Source organism: Nerophis lumbriciformis, linkage group LG12 (assembly GCF_033978685.3).
Source record: "Nerophis lumbriciformis linkage group LG12, RoL_Nlum_v2.1, whole genome shotgun sequence".
Classification (NCBI taxonomy): Eukaryota; Metazoa; Chordata; class Actinopteri; order Syngnathiformes; family Syngnathidae; genus Nerophis; species Nerophis lumbriciformis.
In genome coordinates, this window is record NC_084559.2 from 25395646 (window position 1) to 25421421 (window position 25776).

Sequence of the window (25776 nt, forward strand, 5' to 3'; positions counted from 1 at the left end):
CACACGCATGGAGTCTGCCCATCTGCCCTCTCTGATCTGCCTCTCATGGTCACTGTACACACACACACACACACAGGCATGCACTCAAGTCCCCTGGGTGACCCGTAGGACCCTGACAGCCTTTGACCTTTCCTTAAGGACAGAGTGAGTCCGTCGGAGTGGAAAGAACGAGTCCAAGTGTGAGAGGTCTGCATCTGGTCATTATCGTCCCCGAAATCAGCCGTGAGAACACACTCACACACACACACACTGCTTAAAGCGCCGTCTTGTGTCTCTCACTGTCACGCCTGGGCCCTCACGTCAGCAGACATGCATGCAACACCGACGCAGGGTCCGTGTTTTCGCTCGGATTGAGGCGACCAATGTACAGTAGGAGATTATGTTGACACACACGGAGCAGGGTCGCGGCTTCCTGGGGTGGGAAAATAATGTTTGTTGGCGTTGGCCATGTCCTCATCCTCTTTCAACGCTCCTCCTATGGTGTTACTCTTGAGTCTAATTGTAGATGACAGTGTGTGTGTGTGTGTGTGTGTGTGTGTGTGTGTGTGTGTGTGTGTGTGTGTGTGTGTTTGAAGGGGGGAAGGGATGCAAAGGTGGCCATCCCAGAGAAGCAGGGAGGCTAGTAGAAGACGAGAGAGGGGCACCCATGCTTGTTCCATGTTTGTTACCTAAGGGCAGAATATCTCCATATTGCTGGACTTGGTCATGATAGTGACCGCTGACCAATATCATCAGGCGAGAGGAAAACTTGTAAAAAGTTTTTGGAAAGAATGAATGCATTTATCATTCACACACTGCAATTATTCCTGAGCATAGGCACATAGGTGGTCGGTGGGGAGTGTTGTCCCGGTACCAAAAGTATTTTGGTACTTTTTTGGTACTTTTCGGTACTTTTCTAAATAAAGGGGACCACAAAAAATGTCTTTATTGGCTTTATTTTAACAAAAAAATCTTAGGGTACATCAAACATATGTTTCTTATTGCAACTTAGTCCTTAAATAAAATAGTGAACATACAAGACAACTTTTCTTTTATTAGTAAGTAAGCAAACAAAGTCTCCTAATTAGTCTGCTGACGTATGCAGTAACATATATTGACTGTACTTAAATGTATAATGTATTTATATTATTCATATGTGAATAATGCTGTATAATAGACTGTATTTATATTATTCACATGTGAATAATGCTGTATAATAGACTGTATTTATATTATTCATATGTGAATAATGCTGTATAATAGACTGTATTTATATTATTCACATGTGAATAATGCTGTTTAATAGACTGTATTTATATTATTCACATGTGAATAATGCTGTTTAATAGACTGTATTTATATTATTCACATGTGAATAATGCTGTATAATAGACTGTATTTATATTATTCACATGTGAATAATGCTGTTTAATAGACTGTATTTATATTATTCACATGTGAATAATGCTGTATAATAGACTATTTATATTATTCACATGTGAATAATGCTGTTTAATAGACTGTATTTATATTATTCACATGTGAATAATGCTGTAAAATAGACTGTATTTATATTATTCACATGTGAATAATGCTGTATAATAGACTGTATTTATATTATTCACATGTGAATAATGCTGTTTAATAGACTGTATTTATATTATTCACATGTGAATAATGCTGTATAATAGACTGTATTTATATTATTCACATGTGAATAATGCTGTATAATAATTCTATTTTAATTATTTATTTTTTATCATGTTCTGTTTATGTTGTGTTGTGTTTGCTCGGTACTCGTTTTATCTTTTAACCTGCTCATTGTACAGCACTTTGGCTACCCCTGTGGTAAATTTTAAATGTGCTTTATAAATAAAGTTGATTTGATTTGATTTGATTTAATAGACAGTAAATATATTATTCACATGTGAATAATGCTGTATAATAGACTGTATTTATATTATTCACATGTGATTAATGCTGTATAATAGACTGTATTTATATTATTCACATGTGAATAATGCTGTAAAATAGACTGTATTTATATTATTTACATGTGAATAATGCTGTATAATAGACTGTATGTATATTATTCACATGTGAATAATGCTGTATAATAGACTGTATTTATATTATTCACATGTGAATAATGCTGTTTAATAGACTGTATTTATATTATTCACATGTGAATAATGCTGTATAATAGACTGTATTTATATTATTCACATGTGAATAATGCTGTTTAATAGACTGTATTTATATTATTCACATGTGAATAATGCTGTAAAATAGACTGTATTTATATTATTCACATGTGAATAATGCTGTATAATAGACTGTATTTATATTATTCACATGTGAATAATGCTGTATAATAGACTGTATTTATATTATTCACATGTGAATAATGCTGTATAATAGACTGTATTTATATTATTCACATGTGAATAATGCTGTATAATAGACTGTATTTATATTATTCACATGTGAATAATGCTGTATAATAGACTGTATTTATATTATTCACATGTGAATAATGCTGTATAATAGACTGTATTTATATTATTCACATGTGAATAATGCTGTATAATAGACTGTATGTATATTATTCACATGTAAAAAATACCTGAGTGTTTATTGTTTATTGTGAGCGAACTGTGGTGCTGAATTTCCCCCAGGGATCGATAAAGTACTTTATATTCTATTCTATTACATTCTATATTGTGTCATTTATCATTCTATTATGAATTATTAATCTACTTGTTCATTTACTGTTAATATCTGCTTATTTTATGTTTCAACATGCTCTATCTACACTTCTGTTAAAACGTAATAATCACTTATTCTTCTGTTGTTTGATACTTTACATTAGTTTTGGATGATACCACAAATTTAGGTATCAATCCGATACCAAGTCATTACGGGGTCATATTCAAAGTCCTCATGTGTCCAGGGATATATTTCCTGAGTTTATAAATATAATAAACATTAAAAAAAACGAAAGAAGATTTTGTGATGTTAAAAAATATCGATGTAAACATAGTAGTATAGACAAGATACGCTCCTGTACTTGGTATCATTACAGTGGATGTTAGGTGTAGATCCACCAATGGCGTTTGTTTATATTGTAGCGTCCCGGAAGAGTTGGTGCTGCAGGGAATTCTGGGAATTTGTTCTGTAGTGTTTATGTTGTGTTGCGGTGCAAATATTCTTCCAAAATGTGTTTATCGTTGTTGTTTAGTGTGGTTTTACTATATGGCACATGTTTATGACAGTGTTGGCGTTGTTCATACTGCCCCCCTTAGTGTGACCTGTATGGCTGTTGAGTGAGTATGAACTTCATTCGCTTGTGTGCAGCGTTTTCAAAGTCACGATGATTGTGTCATTAGTTCATTATCGGGTACAATGAGATCCCAATAAAGCTAAGTCAATTATAAGTCAACTATATGATTTGGGACTGTCTTATTATGTAAATCAGACCAAACTCGCCACAAAATGAACAACAATAAGATGAATTGGCGACTTGTCCAGCGTGTAACCCGCTAGAATGCAGCTGAGATAGGCTCCAACACCCCCCGCGACCCTGAAAGGGACAAGCGGTAGAAAATGGATAGATGGAAGATTGATTTTTCAAAAATTTTGTTTAAGATTGAGAGTTGCAATCAATCCCACATGGGTGCTCGGCATTGTGCGTGGGTGCTCGGGCCCGAAGCACCCACGGGATCGGCGCCTATGTTCCTGAGTGCAGTCTAAATTTACCAAAGCTTAATGCTTAATATTTTTCATAATTAACAGCAGAAAATACATATTCATGCTCATTATATTCATAATAATGCTGTCAAACAATTATATTTGTCACACTTTTCGAGGTTGGATTACTCGCTTCCATAATAATAGTTTTTTTTTTACTTGAATGTACGTCATTTACTTGCTCAAAACTTGGTAACAGTTTAATCCAAAGTCCAGTCAGTGTGTCGTGATCTTTCATGACATTTATTATTACATTTATTATTTTCGTTCCCAGTTCCTTTTTGCCTCCATTTGCCATCACTTCCTTTGTCTGAGCGCTGGCTCCCTCAGCTGATGCAGCCTCGTCCAGAGGACAAGCTTTTTGTGCACTTCCCTGCTTTTTTGTTGCTAAATACACTTAACCTGCACTTTGCCTGCGTCCCGGGGTCACGGCCAACACAACCGTGACCAGAGGTGGGTAGTAACGCGCTACATTTACTCCGTTACATCTACTTGAGTAACTTTTGGGATAAATTGTACTTCTAAGAGTAGTTTTAATGCAACATACTTTTACTTTTACTTGAGTATATTTATAGAGAAGAAACGCTACTTTTACTCCGCTACTTTTATCTATATTCAGCTCGCTACTCGCTACTAATTTTTATCGATCTGTTAATGCACGCTTTGTTTGTTTTGGTCTGTCAGACAGACCTTCATAGTGCCTGCGTTTCAACAAATGCAGTCACTGGTGACGTTCACTCCATTCCACCAATCAGATGCAGTCACTGGTGACGTTGGACCAATCAAACAGAGCCAGGGGTCACATGACCTGACTTACACAAGTTGAAAAACTTAATCGGGTGTTACCATTTAGTGGTCAATTGTTCGGAATATGTACTGTACTGTGCAATCTACTGATAAAAGTTCCAATCAATCAATCAAAACTGTGAAGGAAAAAAGACCATTTTTTATTTCAACCGTACATCCCGTCAAAAGCCTAAAGACTGACTGCACAGTTCCTGTCTTCACAATAAAAGTGCCGCTCCATTGCGCCTGCGCTTTCAAAATAAGAGTCTCCGAAAGCCAGCGCAAACAAGCTGGCAAGCTACGGAGTTTGCCGCCAATGTATTTCTTGTAAAGTGTATAAAAACGAATATGGAAGCTGGACAAATAAGATGCTAAAAACCAACCACTTTCATGTGGTATTAGAAAGGAGGAACTTGTTTTTCTCCTCCATTTGAAAATGTTGACGTTATCATCACTACTGTCTGATTACAATCAATGCAAGTCATCACAATCAGGTAATACACCAACTTATATTCTTGTCTTCATGAAAGAAAGGAATCTATATGTGTTAAACATGCATGTATATTCATTAAAACACCTTTAACATGTAAACAAAAGCGGCAAAATAAATAAATATAAATTATATACTGTATATATCAATGTATGTATGTATATATATATATATGTATATATATATATATATATATATATATATATATATATATATATATATATAAATATATATATATATATATATATATATATATATATATATATATATATATATATATATATATATATATATATATATATATATATGATGTGTGTGTGTGTATGTTACTCATCAGTTACTCAGTACTTGAGTAGTTTTTTCACAACATACTTTTTACTTTTACTCAAGTAAATATTTGGGTGACTACTCCTTACTTTTACTTGAGTAATAAATCTCTAAAGTAACAGTACTCTTACTTGAGTACAATTTCTGGCTACTCTACCCACCTCTGACCGTGACACAGAGCGTAACACAAGGTGTGTTTGAGAGTGAAATAAGCCTCCTCGCTCATCTTTTCCCTGAGTATGCATTCACCTGTAACAACTCATGCCACCTTTCAGATAACCATCAACAGTTTATATAAAAGAGCATGTGCTGTCGTGATAAATTGCGTGATTATTCTGCATTTAAAAATTATTATTGCAATCATTATTTTTTTGATTACTCACATGAGTTAACACACTGCTATAGTTCCTGATAACAGGTATTGATTGATCTTTCACTACTATCTTTCTTTGCTGGTTGCCTCTCAACTGATACTTGTTACTAGAGATGTCCGATAATGTCTTTTTGCCGATATCCGATATTCCAATATTGTCCAACTCATAATTACCGATTCCGATATCAACCGATACTGATATATACAGTCGTGGAATTAACACATTATTATGCCTAATTTTGTTGTGAATCCCCGCTGGATGCATTAAACAATGTAACTAGGTTTTCCAAAATAAATCAACTCAAGTTATGGAAAAAAAATGCCAACATGGCACTGCCATATTTATTATTGCAGTCACAAAGTGCATTATTTTTTTTAACATGCCTCAAAACAGCAGCTTGGAATTTGGGACATGCTCTCCCTGAGAGAGCATGAGGAGGTTGAGGTGGGCGGGGTTGGGGTGGCGGGAGGTGTATATTTTAGCGTCCCGGAAGAGTTAGTGCTGCAAGGGATTCTGGGTATTTGTTCTGTTGTGTTTATGTTGTGTTACGATGCGGATGTTCTCCCGAAATGTGTTTGTCATTCTTGTTTGGTGTGGGTTCACAGTGTGGCGCATATTTGTGACAGTGTTAAAGTTTTTTTTACGGCCACCCTCAGTGTGACCTGTATGGCTGTTGACCAAGTATGGGTGGCATTCAATTGTGTGTGTGAATAGCCGTAGGTATTATGTGATTGGGCCCGCACGCAAACACAGTGCCTTTAAGGTTTTTTGGCGCTCTGTACTTCTCCCTACGTCCGTGTACCACTACGTACAGCGGCGTTTTAAAAAGTTATACATTTTACTTTTTGAAACCGATACCGATAATTTCGGATATTACATTTTAAATAATTTATCGGCCGATAATATTGGCAGCCCGATATTATCGGACATCTTTACTTGTTACCAAATATGGTTGTCTTGGCTTGTAAAGTGCTGCATTACATTTATAAGTGACGTGGCCTTCTTTTTTCAATTACACTTAATACTTTCTGGAAAAAACACTGAATAATGTTTCTTGCGGGACGTCCAATAAAAACATACTGAGGACACTATTAGTTGGTGATCAATTGCTGTGACACGACGCATCTATCAAGGGAAATAAATAAATGTTTGTAGTACTTTTCACAGTCAAATGTCACTTTGTGAAACACATTTTTAAATTAAGTTTGAATTTTTTTTTTTACTCCAGGGGTCCTCAATCACTTCTTATATGGGAGTTTGGAGCAGAGATAGGACGCATACTGTTCCCTAATCGGTAGCGCCAAATCTATTTGTGGCGGTTCATATTACCTATACTGTGGCAAGTCCAGAATCTTACACCTAAAAACCCATGACCGCACAGTCCTCAATAATCAGCAGGGGATGGACTGCGTTAAAGTTGAAATGCTGCGTTTATGTCGTTACACAGTAGAAACATTGGCTTCACCACTAAATTCTCTGTAAATGCACATTTTGTAGTCCAGTAGCTGTTCATCTTCTTCTTTTTTCTCTCTCGATTGGATAGCGCCATAATTAGGGATGGGTATTGTTTACATTTGAACTGACACTCGTACCAAATCAATACTTGAAAAACGGCGCTATCATTTTAAAAGTACTGCCCAAAGCAGTACTTTTAAAGTTTGAAACATGCACATTTTTGCAAAAACAAAAACAATGCCTTTGTCAGTTTATGAATTTTTTTGTAGAATTCAGGTTTAACCGACGACACTGCAAAAACTGAAATCTAAGTAAGATTAAATATCTCAAATAAGGGTGATATTTGCTTATTTTCTGTCTGATAAGATAATTCTTCTCACTAAGCAGATTTTATGTTAGAGTGTCTTACTTGTTTTAAGGGTTTTGGTCCTAAATTATCTCAGCAAGATATTACAGTTGTAGCTGAGAGTTTATGACCTATATTGAGTAAAACATGCTTGAAACTAGAATATCAACTGTTGCAAAGCTGTGTCATCAACACTCACAAGTATAAAACTACTTTTTTAAAGTAATAATTTCTTATTTCAAGCATGAAAAAAAAAATCATGACTTTGACACAATTTTGTCTCATAATTAAAACGGATGACAGCCAAACGGACTTTGCTGTTTTATTTTCAATGGAACAAGAGAAAATACGTACTCGACATTAAACATTTAACAAGTGTCGTTTCTAACAATTTAGAACTGAAATAGTTCATGCACATTCAGATGAATTCTTAAAAATTACAATTAAATATTTTTTGGCCGGGGGCCGGGCTGTATGTATGCGCACTAATTGACTGAAAGGGCACGATGATGTCATGTTATGGATGGAAAAATGCATTTTTAGACAATATTATTTGCATGAGCGGCTAGGAGACCACGAGAGTAACAAGATGTTGCCTTGTTGCCTTTCCATTAAGAACAATAAACTAGTTTTTAGTGTAAGTTTGCTGGTTTCAAGAAATGTAATGCCAAGCGCATATCATTATGTCAAGATAATGGCACTAGCATTTACTTAATTTAAGAATATTTTACAACATATTGAGCAAAAAGGTCTATTTTTTTTTTTCTACCAAGAAAAGTGCACTTGTTATTAGTGAGAATATACTTATTTTAAGGTATTTTTGGGTTCATTGAAGTTAGCTAATTTTAATTGTTTTGGAAAGTCTTGACAAGCCAAATTTTCTTGTTCTATTGGCAGATAATTTTCCTTAGTTCAAGTAAAATACCCCTAATTTTTGTATTTTTTTTCTTGTTTTTGAACACTGACTTTTTGCAGTGTAGTCATTTAAATACTTCAGTGATATAAATGAAATGTGATTGATTGAAGAATTTATTAGAAATTTTGCTATAGGAAAGGGTATAGTTTAATGACAGTTTAGGTTCACTGGTACAAGGTCAACTAAAAGGAAATTATATAAGAAAACCTGAGCTTGTTTCAATTGAAATCCCTTTTTTTTTTTAAACTCATATGACATTGAAAAACATACAGATGGAACTCAGTACTATGCAGAAAGTAGGAATCAAAAGACAAAAATATTGCATGAAAATGCAAAAAAAGTAAAAGGCTTTGTCTATTCCCAGTTATGAGTAAAAGCGGCTTTGAAAGAAGGAATAGATCTATACCCCTTTATGGCTCTCGGTAGGTAGTTCCACATTTTGGTGGATTAGCAGCCAAACAAATTAGAACCTTTTTGGGTTGAATGTGATTTGTAGACCTACCTCTGGTGTGAAAGTAGTGAACATATTTTACGTTTTGGAAGTATCTAGACAGGTACGTGGGTATTTTAGTGGTATAGTGTATCTTATATCATTCAAAAATAAGTAATAAATAAATAATAAGTAATACAATCCACAACAAACAAAATGATTGCAGAAATACAGAACATAGATATCGTGCAGAAAAACAATTTACTTGAGTTGTAATGTTTGATGCTCAAAATTACAGGGGTTCCTGAATGCAACCTTGCTCGCCCTCATTGCAATGGTCTTTAGTGCTATGTTGTTTTTGTAGCTACTGGCTAGAATAGCCTGGCGCGGCGCTAACTGTGTTATATCGGCCGCTGTTGGCGTGTTAAGGTCGACAATGAAATTTGATAACGACTTACAAAATGTTACCTGTTAAATATCGCACCAAGCACTTGATGCAGGTTGCTGAGGCCCCGTTTACACTAAGCCGGATAAGGTTATCCAGGGTAAATCCCACCTAACCTTATCCATGTCCACACACAACAATGCCACCGTTTAAGACCCCCGCAACGCGACCGAGTACACATGCGCGGAAAATGCGCACGTCATAGTCACCTCCAGTGTTGTTTTGTGTGCAAAATTCTTAAATTTAACTTATCTGAAAAATATCCAGTGTTGTGGTATTTCAATTAACTGGAATCCAGTGTGCTGTGGGGCGTTATTGTAGTGAATCCCACCTGAGCCATCATAAATTAATCAAATCTTTGTTAGACACATAAACAATGTGATAAAGAACATTTTAAATCAATCAATCTAGGGATCTAGATATCTGGTCAGGACACTCCTTAGTCTTATGCCTTCTCCTTCATTGTCCATTCATTTTTGGTGACTTTATATACTCTGGACCTAGACGTTGAGTCCGCGACATACATGGCGGACAATAACTGATACAGTCTGCTTTGCCAGTCCAAAAGCATTCGCCGTTTTCCGTAGTTTTCTCTTGTCTTCCCTCGACGTTGACTCTCCTTTGATAAATGGACACATTTTTTCGCTAAGTATAATCACAGCTGACCTGAACATTCGAAAGTTCTCTTGCCGTCTGAGAAGTGTTGTATCCCAAATAGCTGCAACCGCTTTCTCTTAAGGTATTCATGTGTGATTTCCACAAGCGTCTGTACATGTAGAAGAAGGAGAAACACAGGCATGTCTGGATGACACCTTCATATTTCCAGTGTTTACCTCCGAGTTACGAAACCGCTTTATTATGAAACCGGCTGTGGCGCGTTCTTTCCGACGTCACTTCCTGTGTGGGGCGCGGTCTTTCTGGCGTCACTTCCTCTCCGAACTCAGTTTGTAAACGATCAATGAGTCCATACAAAGCTAAGTGCCAGAGATTCAAGAAATACACAGCGCACTTAGCCGTGTAAAAATTTGTCTGAGGAGGGGGACCTTAAACGCTGGTTTAGTGTGGCTGAAACAGGGCTTAGGCTATATAATTATTCGTTTAAGGGGTTAAACGACTTAGTGTAGACATGGCCTCGAGTCTGCATCAATTTAGCACCGGAATAAGGCACTTTTAGCTATTTATTTTTTCGGTGTGGTTACTACCACATAAGTCGGCACCGATGTAATTATGGAACAGGGTTACAGTGCCCGTCCCTAGCCATATTTGTGTCATAGACACAAATATACCCACTACGCGGCATGGCGTAGTGGGTAGAGCAACCGTGCCAGAAACCTGAGGGTTGCAGATTCGCTACCCGCCTCTTACCATCCAAAAATCGCTGCCGTTGTGTCCTTGGGCGGGACACTTCACCCTTTGCCCCCGGTGCCACTCACACCGGTGAATTGAATGATGAATGATAGGTGGTGGTCGGAGGGGCCGTTGGCGCAAATTGCAGCCACGCTTCCGTCAGTCTATCCCAGGGCAGCTGTGGCTATGAAAGTAGCTTACCACCACCAGGTGTGAATGTTTGATGGGTTCTACATGTAAAGCGACTTTGGGTACTTAGAAAAGCGCTATATAAATCCCAGTTATTATTATTATTATTATTATAGAAGTTGCCTACTTATTAGGGGTGTAACGGTACGTGTACATGTATTGAACCGTTTCGGTACGGGGGTTCCGGTTTGGTTCGGAGGTGTACCGAACGAGTTTCCACACGGACATATTAAGTAGCGTAACGCACGTTGTGTAAACAATGCACACCGAGGCACAACACACTATCATGCTAGCAGCTAACGGGCTACGATTGACTGACCATACATCCTCTTTTGCGAAGCTGTCAGGGCGGAGTTTCTTAAATGCCTCAAATGTCCGGCATTTTGAGTTAGGGTTGCGTGTATTTTCAATGTACGTTCAGGGTTAAGAAGGGGTTAAAAACAAAACAAATTGTACGCGCAGCAGCATTGGTGAGGGAGGGGCAGAGACAGAGAGAGTGAGAGAGTTATGATAAACGCGCACGCGTCGCCAGGCTCTGCTTTTTATCCATAGATTTATCAGATTTAATTTTTTATTATCTATAGCAGGGGTGTCAAAAGTTTGGAGGCCATTTGCGGCCCACAGCTAATGTTTTAAAGGCCCACGGCACATTCTAAAAATTCTATTAAAATAAACAAAAACATAACAAAAGTGAAATAAAAAAGCTTAAAGGTTAAATGTAATTTAGAAAAAGTTGCAATGTTGACTAATAAAACAAAGCTGTTTTTTTTTCTTTGAAACTGTCATTGCTCTAAACATAATATTGAATCAAAATCAATGTTATTATGAATTATTGACCTATCCAAGGTTCCGATTACTTCACATCAAATATTCCACTAAGATTTGGTGGAAGATTTTGCAAATTTGGTAAATAAATAACCCAAAAATGTATATTTTGTTGTTTTCTTACTGTACCAAAAATGAACCGAACCGTGACCTCTAAACCGAGGTACGTACCGAACCGAAATTTGTGTGTACCGTTACATCCCTACTACTTATACTGCTGCTTGATTGTGACGCATCTGTCTCGCTGTTGCCTCCTGCAGAGCGGAGGAAGTACTGCATGAATGGGCACTTCTCTATTTGTGTGACGTTATATTAAGGTTTTTCTTCCGCACGGCTTGTATGTTTATGCGAACTCGGGCCTATGAATGAGAGCCCGTTGGACCCGATGTGTGTGTCTCAATGCACGTGTGTGCGTTTCTGTTTAAGTGCGGGAGCATGCGATGTGTGTGTCCTCTCTCAGGGATGGCCACTAATAGCTCGCCTCGGGCAACAATTTAACTCAGCCTAACAAGGTTCTCCCCAAAGTGGCCCCAGGGGCATCTCTCGCAGAGGCAAATTGATCACAAAGACTCGCACATAGCCTGCTCTGCTCTTCACCTGCTTTCTCTCTCTCTCTCTCTCTAGTGGCATGATTTAACAGAATAAATTATCAAGCTTAAATTGGAGTTGAGTGAGTAAAAGCAGCAATAGTCTTGGTTTCATAAATCCATTTGCGAAGGAAGGCGAAGAGAGCTCGTGCCAACTGCTGGCCACTGTGTGTGTCCTGCGCAGCAGTTTTGTTGACACACACACACACACACACACACAGACACACACACACACACACACACACACACACACACACACACACACACACACACACACACACACACACACACACACACACACACACACACACACATACACACACACACACACACATACACACACACACACACTTCGGCTAAGTGATGTTGCTCAAGAGAGAGAAAGAGAGGGGGATAAAGAGAAGGAAAGATAGACCTAATAAGAATCTCTTCAATGGGATTACAAGCACTAAAACAGCCTAATCTTTGTCATTAAGAAAAGATGCAGTTGGCTAAGTCACAGGCTTATTGTTGCACCTGCCAACACTCAGCACCTTCAGCCAGAAGACACATTCAAAGACTCTGAGTTACTCGTCGCTATTATTTGATGCTCATATATTCTAGCCAGTAGCTGCAAAAAACAACTTAGTACTTCCTCATTATGCACTAATGACCATTGCAATGCTGGCGAGCAAGGTTGCATTCAGGAACCCCTGTAATTTTGAGTATCAAATATTAGCATGTCGTTTTTACACGAGCCCTTTTTGTACGTGCGGTAAACCCAGTCCCATTTGTTTCTAAAGCAATTATAGCATTTACAAAAATGTTTTTAAAAAGAGGTAGAAATGTAACACTGACACCAACGTGCAGTTTACAGACTAATCTGATTTTGTGTTGGATAAGTTTGCGAGTGTGGACTTTGGATGCAGCCGTTATGGGTGCAGGCGTTACTCACCACTGCAGTTTGCGAGTGTAATCTGATCACAGTATCTATGTACAGTATGTTTTTGTGTGTTAATCATGTAGACCGCATGCCTACACACGACACAGTTCATGGAAATTAGTGCTTTTTGAGCTCTTCCTTACTTTCCCCCCAACACAATTGCTTTATTATATAACCCCGAAGTCTTGGAATTGCGTTCCTTTCTTATCTCAGACTCGTTCTCCCTTCCCTTATTTCCTCTTTTATCTTAAATGCTTTAACATTTGTCCACCTGAAATCAGATTGCCATCTACAAGTGTGAATGGGGAATAATTTCACGCATAATCCGGCCGAAATGAAGGAGAAAATAATAATTGCCGCGACCAATTCTACTGTACCAGCTTTATGTTTTCTGTTAACTTGGCCGAGATTGTATTTTCCGATCACACATATTAGGCCGTTGAAAAGCACAATTAAACTGATATACATGTATATATCTTTACACAGGGGGGGCGCTTAACAAAGAGAGCACAGTCTACCAAGTCAATTTGTTAAACGTACTTGGTCAATAAAGCTGATTCTGTATCTGATACGATTAATAAAGCCGTGAAAGTTCAATAATAAGGTTGCTTGAATCAAATTAATAACTTCTAAAATTGCCTACACCACTTATCAAAAATGCATAATGGTTTGATGCCTTTGTATAGCGGCAAACCTAACATTTAACAACTTCACTCAACACAGACGTCATAACGTCATCAAAGCTCACCTTTAAACATTCACACACAGGCACCAATATTTTGGAACTAGGATGAGGTGATAGAAAAACAAAGTTAAAAATGTTATAATTATTTTTGTGGCAGCATAGGAGAAAGTTACGCACAAATATCAGTTTTGTATCTCTTTGCCCACAACTGTGGTGCATTCAAGGACTCTCTATTAAAGTTAGAAATTGAGGTGTTCCTCGTTTTTAAAGACAGTGGGAGACGTAACTCCTAGGAGATGCACTTATAATATTTGAATAATAACGATTCGTATTAACCACCTACATCAGATAATCTCTACTTTACATTCTGAAGCAAAGGAAAACTTGACACATGTAAAATCATATTTAAGTGAATAATGAAAGGTTATATGATTATTTACCTTCATATTCTGGCCACTTTATAATGAATTTGTTGGCACTTTTTTGTAAAATAAAACCAAAAACTGACTTAAAAAAAAATTAAATATATATATATATAATATTTTTAGGAGGGTTACTATACTGCAGTTATAATTTCTACTTTACATTCTGAAGTAAAGGAAAACTTGACACATGTAAAATCATATTTAAGTGAATAATGAAAGGTTATATGATTATTTACCTTCATATTCTGGCCACTTTATAATGAATTTGTTGGCACTTTTTTGTAAGATAAAACCAAAAACGGACTTAAAAAAATAAATAAAAATAAAAATAATATATATATATATATATATATATATATATATATATATATATATATATATATATATATATATATATATATATTTAGGGGGGGTTACTATACTGCAGTTATGTTATAGATGTGTTAATCTCATATTTAAAAAGTCAATAACCTAATCAAGGTTGTGTTTTGAAAAGCTGGTTTCAACCCAATCCATGCAATAATTAGATTTTTAGTGCATGTAAACATAACAAGTGTGTGTGTGTATTTGGTGTCCTTACACACATCATAATAAAACGCAATAGTCCTGTTCAGCTGGTGTACATTTGAAAGTAATTCCCCCCACAAAAAAAAAATTGCATTCAGGAGGAGTGCAGTAAAACGGATTAAAATGTGAATATTAAATATTATTGTCGCTCCGTGGAGACACACTTCCTTTATGGATAAGTAAAACTGGCAAGACAGAAGGCGCAGCAGTACGAGGACTTTATGACTTCAAGGCAGATTTAGAGTTTAGAAGTTGTTCAGGGCTGAAAATCCCTCCTGGCGTAGATAAAGCGGTGACACAAACCCAAGCGTGCCGTATAGCCCACGCTTTGTGCGCGTGGAGATTAAAAAAAACAGCGACTGGGGAGAAAAGGGCATAGAAGTTCGCCTCAAGTACACCCAGACAGCTCGAGGGATAAAACCAACATGGAGTCCATGCTAAACAAACATGAGCTATGATAGCGGCTCAGTGGGACCACAGGGCGCACAAGCGCACACACACACACTGGCTATCTATTAGACAAGAGTATTGCCAATGGGATAGGCGTCCTAAAATATGTGTGTTGCAACAGCACTGAGGGACCGGAGCTCAGTCAGTGGGGCTGTGTTGAGGGATTAACTATGTGGCCTCCACGGGCTTGAGGTAATCTCTCCTCGCTTCTTACATAACACTCGGCCATTAGTCAGCACAAACACACAATAAACAACACAATCGACATGAACCCAGCCTGAAAATGAAATGTGCACACCCCGGTGATAGTGCACTTGGTGTATACTTTAGAGCAGGGGGTCCCCCAACCTTTTTTGCGCCACGGACCTGCTTTCCACTCGTGCCAGATAAATACAGCAAAAATAAGTGTATGAAAAATACAACTCACTACAACGCTGAATTAGTGGGAGCCCTGGGCGTGTTTCTTTGCAATGAGATGCAGATGGAAATATTTTTTTGGGATATTTCTTATTTTTTGGGGATATTTCTTATTGCCGAGAGCTCAAACCACTCGTAAACGTTTTTGTGTGTCTGTATGCGGAGTAAAAATATGGAACAAACTGGACTTACAACACAAGCAATGCCAAACTATTAATCGATTTAAACTATTATACAAACATGGGGTCTGGTTCAAATATAGAGATGAGGGTCTTTAAATTGACCTGCTGCTATACTCTGTCTCAAAGTGTTAACATGTGCTCAATGTTTCCTTACCATTATTGCTATGTTGTCTATTACCATTGTTGGTATATTCATTATTCCTACATTGTTGATACGAATTATTGCTACAGTGTAATAATTATTGTTACCTGTGGTAATGCCATTATGATACAACATCTGTATTATAATCCTTGAACAAAGTAAGAGTGAAACTCATGTGAATAATCACTGAATTGAGAACCGGGGGTGGGATTAAATAAATTATCTTCTTCCCACTACCTTTCAAGCAAACTGGACAATCATGCATTACATACTATACATTACCTTTTGCACTATATTCATTTATATTATTATGTTTTGTCAACTTTGTACTTTTTTATGTCATTGCCTGAAATAAATAAATACCGTATTTTCCGCACCATAAGGCGCCCTGGGTTATAAGCCGCGCCTTCAATGAACGGCATATTTCAAAACTTTGTCCACCTATAAGCCGCCCCGTGTTGTAAGCCGCATCTAACTGCGCTAAAGGAATGTCAAAAAAACAGTCAGATAGGTCAGTCAAACTTTAATAATATATTAAAAACCAGCGTTCTAACAACTCTGTTCACTCCCAAAATGTACGCAAATGTGCAATCACAAACATAGTAAAATTCAAAATAGTGCAGAGCAATAGCAACATAATGTTGCTCGAACGTTAATGTCACAACACACAAAATAAGCATAACGCTCACTTTCTGAAGTTATTCTTCATTCATAAATCCCTCGAATTCTTCCCTTTCGGTGTCCGAATTGAAAAGTTGGGCGAATGTGGGCTCCAAAATGGCCGGCTCCGTCTCGTCGAAGTAATCGGAGTCAGTGTCGCTGTTGTCCAGCAGTTCTGTGAATCCTGCCTTCCGGAAAGCTCGGACCACAGTTGTGACCGAAATATCAGCCCAGGCATTTACGATCCACTGGCAGATGTTGGCGTATGTCGTCGGGCGCTGTCTCCCTGTCTTGGTGAACGTCACGTGTGTTCGCCTTCTGTCATCCACTGTTCCCACGCAGTTAGCAGTCTAGCTTCGAATGCCCTGTTGACACCAATATCTAGCGGCTGGAGGTCTTTTGTCAATCCACCCGGAATGACGGCGAGTATTGAATTAAGCGCGTAAGCGTGTCTCTTAATGTGATGTTATGAGCTAGCAAATATAACAACTACACTACCCAGCATGCAACGATAGTGACGAGCATGCGCGGTAGCCCTGAGAAGCGTTGTTGTATGTGCTGGCAGTTAGAATGTGGTTATGAGCACGCTGTGAGTAAACGTTGAGAACTCAGTTAACACGCCTCGTCTGCATTATTTATAATTAGACAGACAACACACTTAATAGGAGCCATTTTGGGGTCTTTACATAAACACACAAATGGAAATGAAACGTCACATCCCAGCATGCACCGCGCGCTTCTTCTACGGGGAAAAAAGATGGCGGCTGTTTACCGTAGTTGCGAGACCTAAACTTTATGAAAATTAATATTAATATTAACCCATATATAAGGCGCACCGGATTATAAGGCGCACTGTCAGCTTTTGAGAAAATTTGTGGTTTTTAGGTGCGCCTTATAGTGCGGAAAATACGGTAAATGAAAAGAAAAAAAAAAGAAAAAAAATTAGCCTTTGGCTACAATCTGTCACATTTATATTTTATATGTTCATTAATGTGCATTGTATCATGTCACAAAGTTATATCAAATGGCGACTTCCTATGAGGAGTTTTATTGTACATCTATAAACAAGCTCATTGGTGTGTCTAGTGCACAGGTGTCAAACTCAAGGCCCGCAGGCCAGATCTGGACCTCCACATCATTTTTATGGCCCACAAAAGCCTAGAAATATGTGTCAATAAAATACCTTATATTGTATTTTGTATTAGGTTTTATTTTCTAGTTTGACAGGGGGGGGGGAAATAGTGTCCAATATTGCAACAAATATTATATTATCTAACTTTGTTGGTCAAAATCCATATAAATACTTAAATATCTACTTAACTTATGGTTATCCATTAAATTGTACACTATGAAAATGATTAATAGATTTTACTGTAAAATTTATGGAGTTTTTTTTTTTACAGCGTAGTACTGTAAGTTGAAAAAAAACCGACCAATTTTTGTTTTTTTACAGTAAAATTCTGTCGACTGAGCTGTCAGTTTTTTTTTGTTTTTTTTTTACTGTAAAATCCTCGGTTGATGATTTTATGGTACCACATTTTATTATGGTAAAAAACTGGTACCTGAGTTGCCAAAATAAAATAACATTTTAATTAAATGACCAATAGATTTTACTGTAAAATTTAGGGAGTTTTTTTTACAGCATATTACTGTAGGTTGAAAAAAAAACGACCAATGTTTGTTTTTTTTTACAGTAAGATTCTATCGACTGAGCTGTCAGTTTTTTTGTTTTTTTTTACTGTAAAATCCACGGTTGATGATTTTATGGTAGCACATTTTATTATGGTAACAAAACTGGCAGCTGAGTTGCCAAAATAAAATTAAACAGCGGTACTGTATTTCTATTTACAATAATATGATTTAAAAATAATAATAATATAAAAAAAAACACCATATATATTACAGTAAAAGTCTGGCAACTTTTTTTCTGTAAAAAACAGTGGTAAAATCTGCAGATTTTTTTTACTCTTTACGTAAAATGTAGGGAGTTTTTTTTTACAGCATTTTACTGTAAGTTGAAAAAAACCCGACCAATTTTTGTTTTTTTTACACTAAAATTCTGTCGACTGAGCTGTCAGTTTTTGTTTTGTTTTTACTGTAAAACCCACGGTTGATGATTTTATGTTAGCACATTTTATTATGGTAATTAAAGAGCGGTACTGTATTTCTATTTACAATAATATGATGTAAAAATAATAATAATAATAAAAAAAACACCATATATATTACAGTAAAAGTCTGGCAACTTTTTTTCTGTAAAAAAACAGTGGTAAAATATGCAGATTTTTTTTACTCTTTACGTAAAATGTAGGGAGGTTTTTTTTTTACAGCATATTACTGTAAGTTGAAAAAAATACGACCAATTTTAGTTTTTTTACACTAAAATTCTGTCGACTGAGCTGTAAGTTTTTTGTTTTTTTTACTGTAAAATCCGCGGTTGATGATTTTATGTTACCACATTTTATTATGGTAAAAAATTGGCAGCTGAGTTGCCAAAATTAAATTACATTTTAATTAAATGACCAATAGATTTTACTGTAAAATTTATGGAGTTTTTTTTACAACATATTACTGTAAGTTGAAAAAAAAAACTACCAATTTTTGTTTTTTTACAGTAAAATTCTGTCGACTGAGCTGTCAGTTTTTGTTGTTTTTTTACTGTAAAATCCACGGTTGATGATTTTATGGTATCACATTTTATTATGGTAAAAAAACGGCAGCTGAGTTGCCAAAATAAAATTAAACTGCGGTACTGTATTTCTATTTACAATAATATGATGTAAAAATAATAATAATAAAAAACCACCATGTGTATTACAGTAAAAGTCTGGCAACTTTTTTCCCGTAAAAAACAGTGGTAAAATCTGCAGATTTTTTTTACTCTTTACGTAAAATGTAGTTGTTTTGTTTTTACTGTAAAATCCACGGTTGATGATTTTATGTTAGCACATTTTATTATGGTAATTAAACAGCGGTACTGTATTTCTATTTACAATAATACGATGTAAAAATGATAATAATAATTTAAAAAAAACACCATTTATATTACAGTAAAAGTCTGGCAACTTTTTTTCTGTAAAAAAACAGTGGTAAAATCCACGGTTGATGATTTTATGGTACCACATTTTTATTTTGGTAAAAAAACTGGCAGCTGAGTTGCCAAAATAAAATTACATTTTAATTAAATGACCAATAAATTTTATTGTAAAATTTATGGAGTTTTTTTTTTACAGCATATTACTGTAAGTTGAAAAAAAACAGACCAATTTTTGTTTTTTACAGTAAAATTCTGTCGACTGAGCTGTCAGTTGTTTTTTTTTTACTGTAAAATCCACGGTTGATAATTTTACGGTACCACATTTTATTATGGTAAAAAACTGGCAGCTGAGTTGCCAAAATAAAATTAAACAGCGATACTGTATATCTATGTAGAAATAATAATAATGATTTAAAAAAAAACACACCATATATATTACAGGAAAAGTCTGGCAACTTTTTTTCTGCAAAAAACAGTGGTAAAATCTGCAGATTTTTTTTACCCTTTATGTAAAATTTAGGGAGTTTTTTTTACAGCATATTACTGAAAGTTGAAAAAAACCCGACCAATTTTTGTTTTTTTACAGTAAAATTCTGTCGACTGAGCTGTCAGGTTTTTTTTTTTGGTTTTTTTTTACTGGAAAATCCACGGTTGATGATTTTATGGTAACACATTTTATTATGGTAAAAAACTGGCAGCTGAGTTGCCAAAATAAAATTAAACAGCGGTACTGTATTTCTATTTACAATAATATGATGTACAAATAATAATAATTAAAAAAAACACCATATATATTACAGTAAAAGTCTGGCAACTTTTTTTCTGTAAAAAACAGTGGTAAAATATGCAGATTTTTTTTACTCTTTACATAAGAATCTTTTTTTTTTTTTTCAATATTTAAACTCATAGGCAAATTCATTAATGATATACTGTTACAAGCGGCCTTCTCATGGCAGCCATGACTGCGGTGTGGCCCTCAATGAACACAAGTTTGACACCCCTGGTCGAGTGGGACAAGCCAAAGTTAAGTTGGAGAAAATGCAGTCCTTTATAAATTATTTAATATTTCTCTGCGGCCCGGTAGCAAATGCGTCACGGACCGGTACCGGTCCCCGGACCGGTGGTTGGGGGCATCAAATAAGATGAATCAGTGATTTTGTGGCTGAAATGAACCCGTTCCATTCATCCTGATATGAAGTCTCACCCCCGTCTCACCTGGTACGACACCAGGAAAAACTATGCGTTTACGTTTTAGGATACAGACATGAGTTGATTTCATCTGAGTGACGTGCCATAGATTTATCTGAACAGACTGCTTCCGTGTGCTAAAAATGGATTTGGGGATGCGTTGGAATCGGAGAGATCAATGTTCACACAAGCCTCCGCAGCAAAGCAGGATGGGACTAATTCTATTGGCATGAGGTTGTCATGCGTAGTATTGGTGTGTGTGTGTGTGCGTGTGTGTGTGTGTGTAGGGGTGCTAAATGATGCTCTCACTGTGCCGTGTGTGAGTGCATGAGAATAAAGACGCTAACAAGCGGCAAGAAGCACAGCATCATTCCACCTTATAGATGTATTGTGATAGTTCCTCTCTTTCATATTATAGTGAAGGATTATAGGAGATAGTGATTGACACATATCGCTTTGACCACGTTCACCCCCCTTTTTTTTTTTTTTTTTTTGTATTTGTTTATTTGAAGGACAATGTGCAGTTACATTAAGAAGATGGCTGCACCAGATTTTTTGCACCATGCTAATTTCCATCTGTGGTCCTTTTACGGTGCATCTAACATCCACAATAAAATTACACAGGATTTGAAAATACACGACAATATTAAAATGACATAATGATAAACATTTTAAAATACAAGTACAATACATAGAGGGTATGTAGACTTAGACTTAGACTTTGTTTTAAAGTTAAAGTAAAGTTAAAGTACCAATGATTGTCACACACACACTAGGTGTGGTGAAATTTGTCCTCTGCATTTGACCCATCCCCTTGTTCACCCCCTGGGAGGTGAGGGGAGCAGTGGGCGGCCGCGCCCGGGAATCATTTTGGTGATTTAACCCCCAATTCCAACCCTTGATGCTGAGTGCCAAGCAGGGAGGTAATGGTCCCATTTTTATAGTCTTTGGTATGACTCGGCCGGGGTTTGAACTCACAACCTACCCATCTCAGGGCGGACACTCTAACCACTAGGCCACTCTTTTACTGTCATTCAAATTTGAACTTTACAGTACAGATAAGAACAGAATTTTGTTGCATTAGCTTGTTGTAGTGCAGGATAAAGGAGCAATAAGGTGCAGATATAAATAAATAGATTACAGTACAGATAAAAATGCATCCACGTTTATGGATGTATGTTATTATTGTCTTTATATTCCAGTGAGTTAATCTGTTTATTTTTTTGGGGGGGTTGAGGGGATTATTATGATGCGTTCAAGAGTCTTATGGCCTGAGGGAAGAAGCTGTTACAGAACCTGGAGGTTCTGCTACGGAGGCTGCGGAACCTCTTACTATAGTCCAGCAGTGAAAACAGTCCTTGGTGGGGGTGAAAGTAGGAGTCTCTGCAAATTTTCTGAGCCCTGGTCAGGCAGCGGCTTTGAATTAGAATTTTGAATTTGTATGTGAATTGCAAATTTAGTGGGCGGTCCAGTTACAGTATTTTAGCAGCTTCATTTAAAGTGCAGCAGTTTTTTTTAATCAAAGTCCACATACAGTGCAGTAGCCATCAGATGATACCCATAAGGGTATCACTCAATAGCCATATACCTCCATTGATATTGCATACATAAAAAAAGTTTGCGATGTTACAAGATTGGAATGGTACTCTGGTGGATATCAGCCTGCTCCCGCCAGGGTCTCATCTGATGGTCAATTATGCTGAACTCTGTGACCGGTCCCAGCACCAAAGTGATGCAAACTCTCTCTCTTACCTACATGCAACACATGCTACCGGGGTCCCGTGTTGTGTTTTGCAAAGCCGTCCCCCACTCTTTCATGACTTTGCAGTTACTAAAATACATCCGTACCCTTATTTTGTCTTGCTTCGAAAAACTGATACTGAGATTTGGAAGCAAAGGCTTCATTTAATTCCTGCATCATGTCCAGCAACACACACATTTTTTCTGAAACGCTGAAAAAGGCTGTGGTTGTTGTTTGTCTCTGACCTGGTGATGAAGTGACATCATCTGAACTTCACAAGTTGTGGCTATTGTTAAATGATAATTACCACGACACATGGGGCCTCTAATTTTCATAACCTTGTGGTTGTGAGCACATTTCTATGTAAGGGCAGCCGAGACTCTCTCTCTCTCACACACACACACACGCACAGACACACACACACAGGTTGAGAGTGGGGGGCGTGCGGCCCACTCTGATTTAATTCTATCTGACAAAACCCTTTCGGGCGTGCAGAGGGAGAGAGGAAGATGGAGAGAGGGAGAGAGATAGAGATGCAGAAAGAAGGGTGAGAGAGAGAGAGAGAGAGGGAGACGCTTCAGGGGCCTCCACTGCTAACCATGGTTGTAAAGTGAAAGCTGGGCTTTTTCCGTATATATAGACCACCCCCCCACCACCACCACCCACCGAAGCATCCCATGCACAAGAGTGGTCGTAAGGCCTGCTACAATGTGAATAAAAAAACATTATAGCAGAAGAGTTAGGTAAGATAATACAGAAAGAGAGAGGTGGGCCATGTTTGGCCTTTTTTTTTTTTTTTTTAGCTTTAAAATGGCCTGAAGCTGCAGGAGAAAACTTCATATGGCATCCAAACTGCAAATATGACAGCAAAGTTGTGCAGGTTTAGCCATGCAGTGGTCCTAATTTTGTGTATATTTGGATATTGGTTCATTTCGAACACGCATTACATCACCATATATAGCTATTATTGAAACGGTCTTGACAATATTGGTTTGACGTATATGCAGAATTGTTGCTATGCATCATCCATCCATCCGTTTTATTCCGCTTTCCCCTTTGCAGGGGTGTGTGTGTGCTGGAGCCTATCCCAGTTGCACTCGGGCGGAAAGGCCGGGTCCCACCCTGAGCAAGTCTGCTATACTTTAAATATCTAAAACATCCAAAAATATCTAACGAGGAGATGCATCAGCATCCACTTCAATCCATGGTGAGGATTTTAGTCAGTAAATTCCACATTAAATACATCCGGTCTAATACAGGCCTGTACACAAATTGTAACATTCTGCATTTAAGGTTTAATATAAGTGTTTTAAAATTATTATTATTTTATTTTTACATTAAGTCATGCAATGAAGGAACCCCCCCAATAATAAGGATCAATAATAAAAATATAAGCCTATATACCGTATTTTTCGGAGTATAAGTCGCACCGGCCGAAAATGCATAATAAAGAAGGAAAAAAACATATATAAGTCGCATTTTGGGGGGAAATTTATTTGCTAAAACCCAACACCAAGAATAGACATTTTGAAAGGCAATTTAAAATAAATAAAGAATAGTGAACAACAGGCTGAATAAGTGTATGTTATATGAGGCATAAATAACCAACTGAGAACGTGCCTGGTATGTTAACGTAACATATTATGGTAAGAGTCATTCAAATAACTATAACATATAGAACATGCTATACGTTTACCAAACAATCTGTCACTCCTAATCGTCTAAATCCCATGAAATCTTATACGTCTAGCCTCTTACGTGAATGAGCTAAATAATATTATTTGATATTTTACGGTAATGTGTTAATAATTTCACACATAAGTCGCTCCTGAGTATAAGTCGCACCCCCGGCCAAACTATGAAAAAAAACTGCGACTTATAGTCCGAAAAATATGGCAAATGTCCAGAAATGCTCATGATGCTGTTGTTGGACATTGAATATAGGATGAAGAATATTAGGAATGGGGTTTTGTGCGTGTGTGTGTGTTTGTGTGTTAAAGAGAGGGTGAGAGCGAGAAGAGAGAGAGAGAGAGCTGATGACATTGACGTTAAAATTCAGCAGAGAAATGGGTTAGTGGAGTGAATACAAGTCAAGTCAACTTTTAGCATCAAAACTACACAAAATACGACTTTTTCCCCCCCTCGTGGAGTGGAAACTTCCAGCACGGATGCAATGATTAATCACCGCGCCTGCTGCACTTCCAACTCCCAAGCATTTTTACGCATGTGCGTTTTGGTGATCCACTTTTTTTTTTTTACCACTACTTGCACCGTGCAACGTGATAACACACACAAAAAAAAGTCCGCTAAGAGAAACTCCCCCCCTAATAAAGTTTCAATGTCCACAGTGGGACATTGACAGTGTTTGTGCGCTTTCGTGGGTGGATTGCGCGCGCCTTACCTCGCATGGTGTTGCTGTGGCGGCTCTCTTCCCAACGCAGCAGTCATGAAGATACAAACATAAACGCTACAAAATAATAGTCGGACAAGATCCTGGGGTTTTTAAAAAAACAACAACAACAAGACTGACAACTAGGAGAGTGCCGGTGGTCTGCGTCGACGTCCGCTGCTGCCCTGGTTGTAGCCGGCGTGTGCGCGCTAAAAGCATCCCGGGGCGAGGCGAGTGGAGGCGGGCTGAGGTGGCTCGACGTGTCGGTGATCGCGCGCTGGCTCTGGTCGGACTCGGCCGGGGCTTTTTCTCATGACATCTGCGCTCTCACCTCGGTGGCAGGTTTCACTCTTTTCTGCCGGCTCAGGGAGGGGAGAGCGTATAGGAGGGGAGGCTTTACCCGCCCGCCCGGATTGGACTGGAGCACTTTCTGCTCCTCCCACTCTCTCCCGCACACACACACACACACACACGCACACACACACACGCACACACACACACACACACGCTCACACACACGCACACACACTCCGAGCGCAACACGGCGCTAATACATCACCTTCCACATTTAATCAGCCGAGTACAATAAACTCTTAAGTTGTTTTCATACATGACAAAATAAATTGTGTTAAGCCTTTAACAGAATTGTCATATTACAAGATAAAAGAAGCCCATATTTGATTTGATTCGATTAAGATGACATTGAACATGTAATAAATTGGGTA

At 37.5% G+C, this 25776-nt stretch overlaps 1 protein-coding gene across 1 annotated transcript in view; it reads right to left on the reverse strand.

Annotated features, from left to right (window-relative positions):
* rorb (RAR-related orphan receptor B) overlaps positions 1 to 25388 on the reverse strand; it is a 67030-nt gene extending 41642 nt beyond the window's left edge. The window contains exon 1 of the mRNA XM_061986187.1: positions 25064 to 25388. Coding sequence (XP_061842171.1) covers positions 25064 to 25070 — 7 coding nt within the window. The 5' untranslated portion in view covers positions 25071 to 25388. The remainder of the gene's footprint in view (positions 1 to 25063) is intronic.
* Between the last annotated feature and the right edge of the window lie 388 nt (positions 25389 to 25776).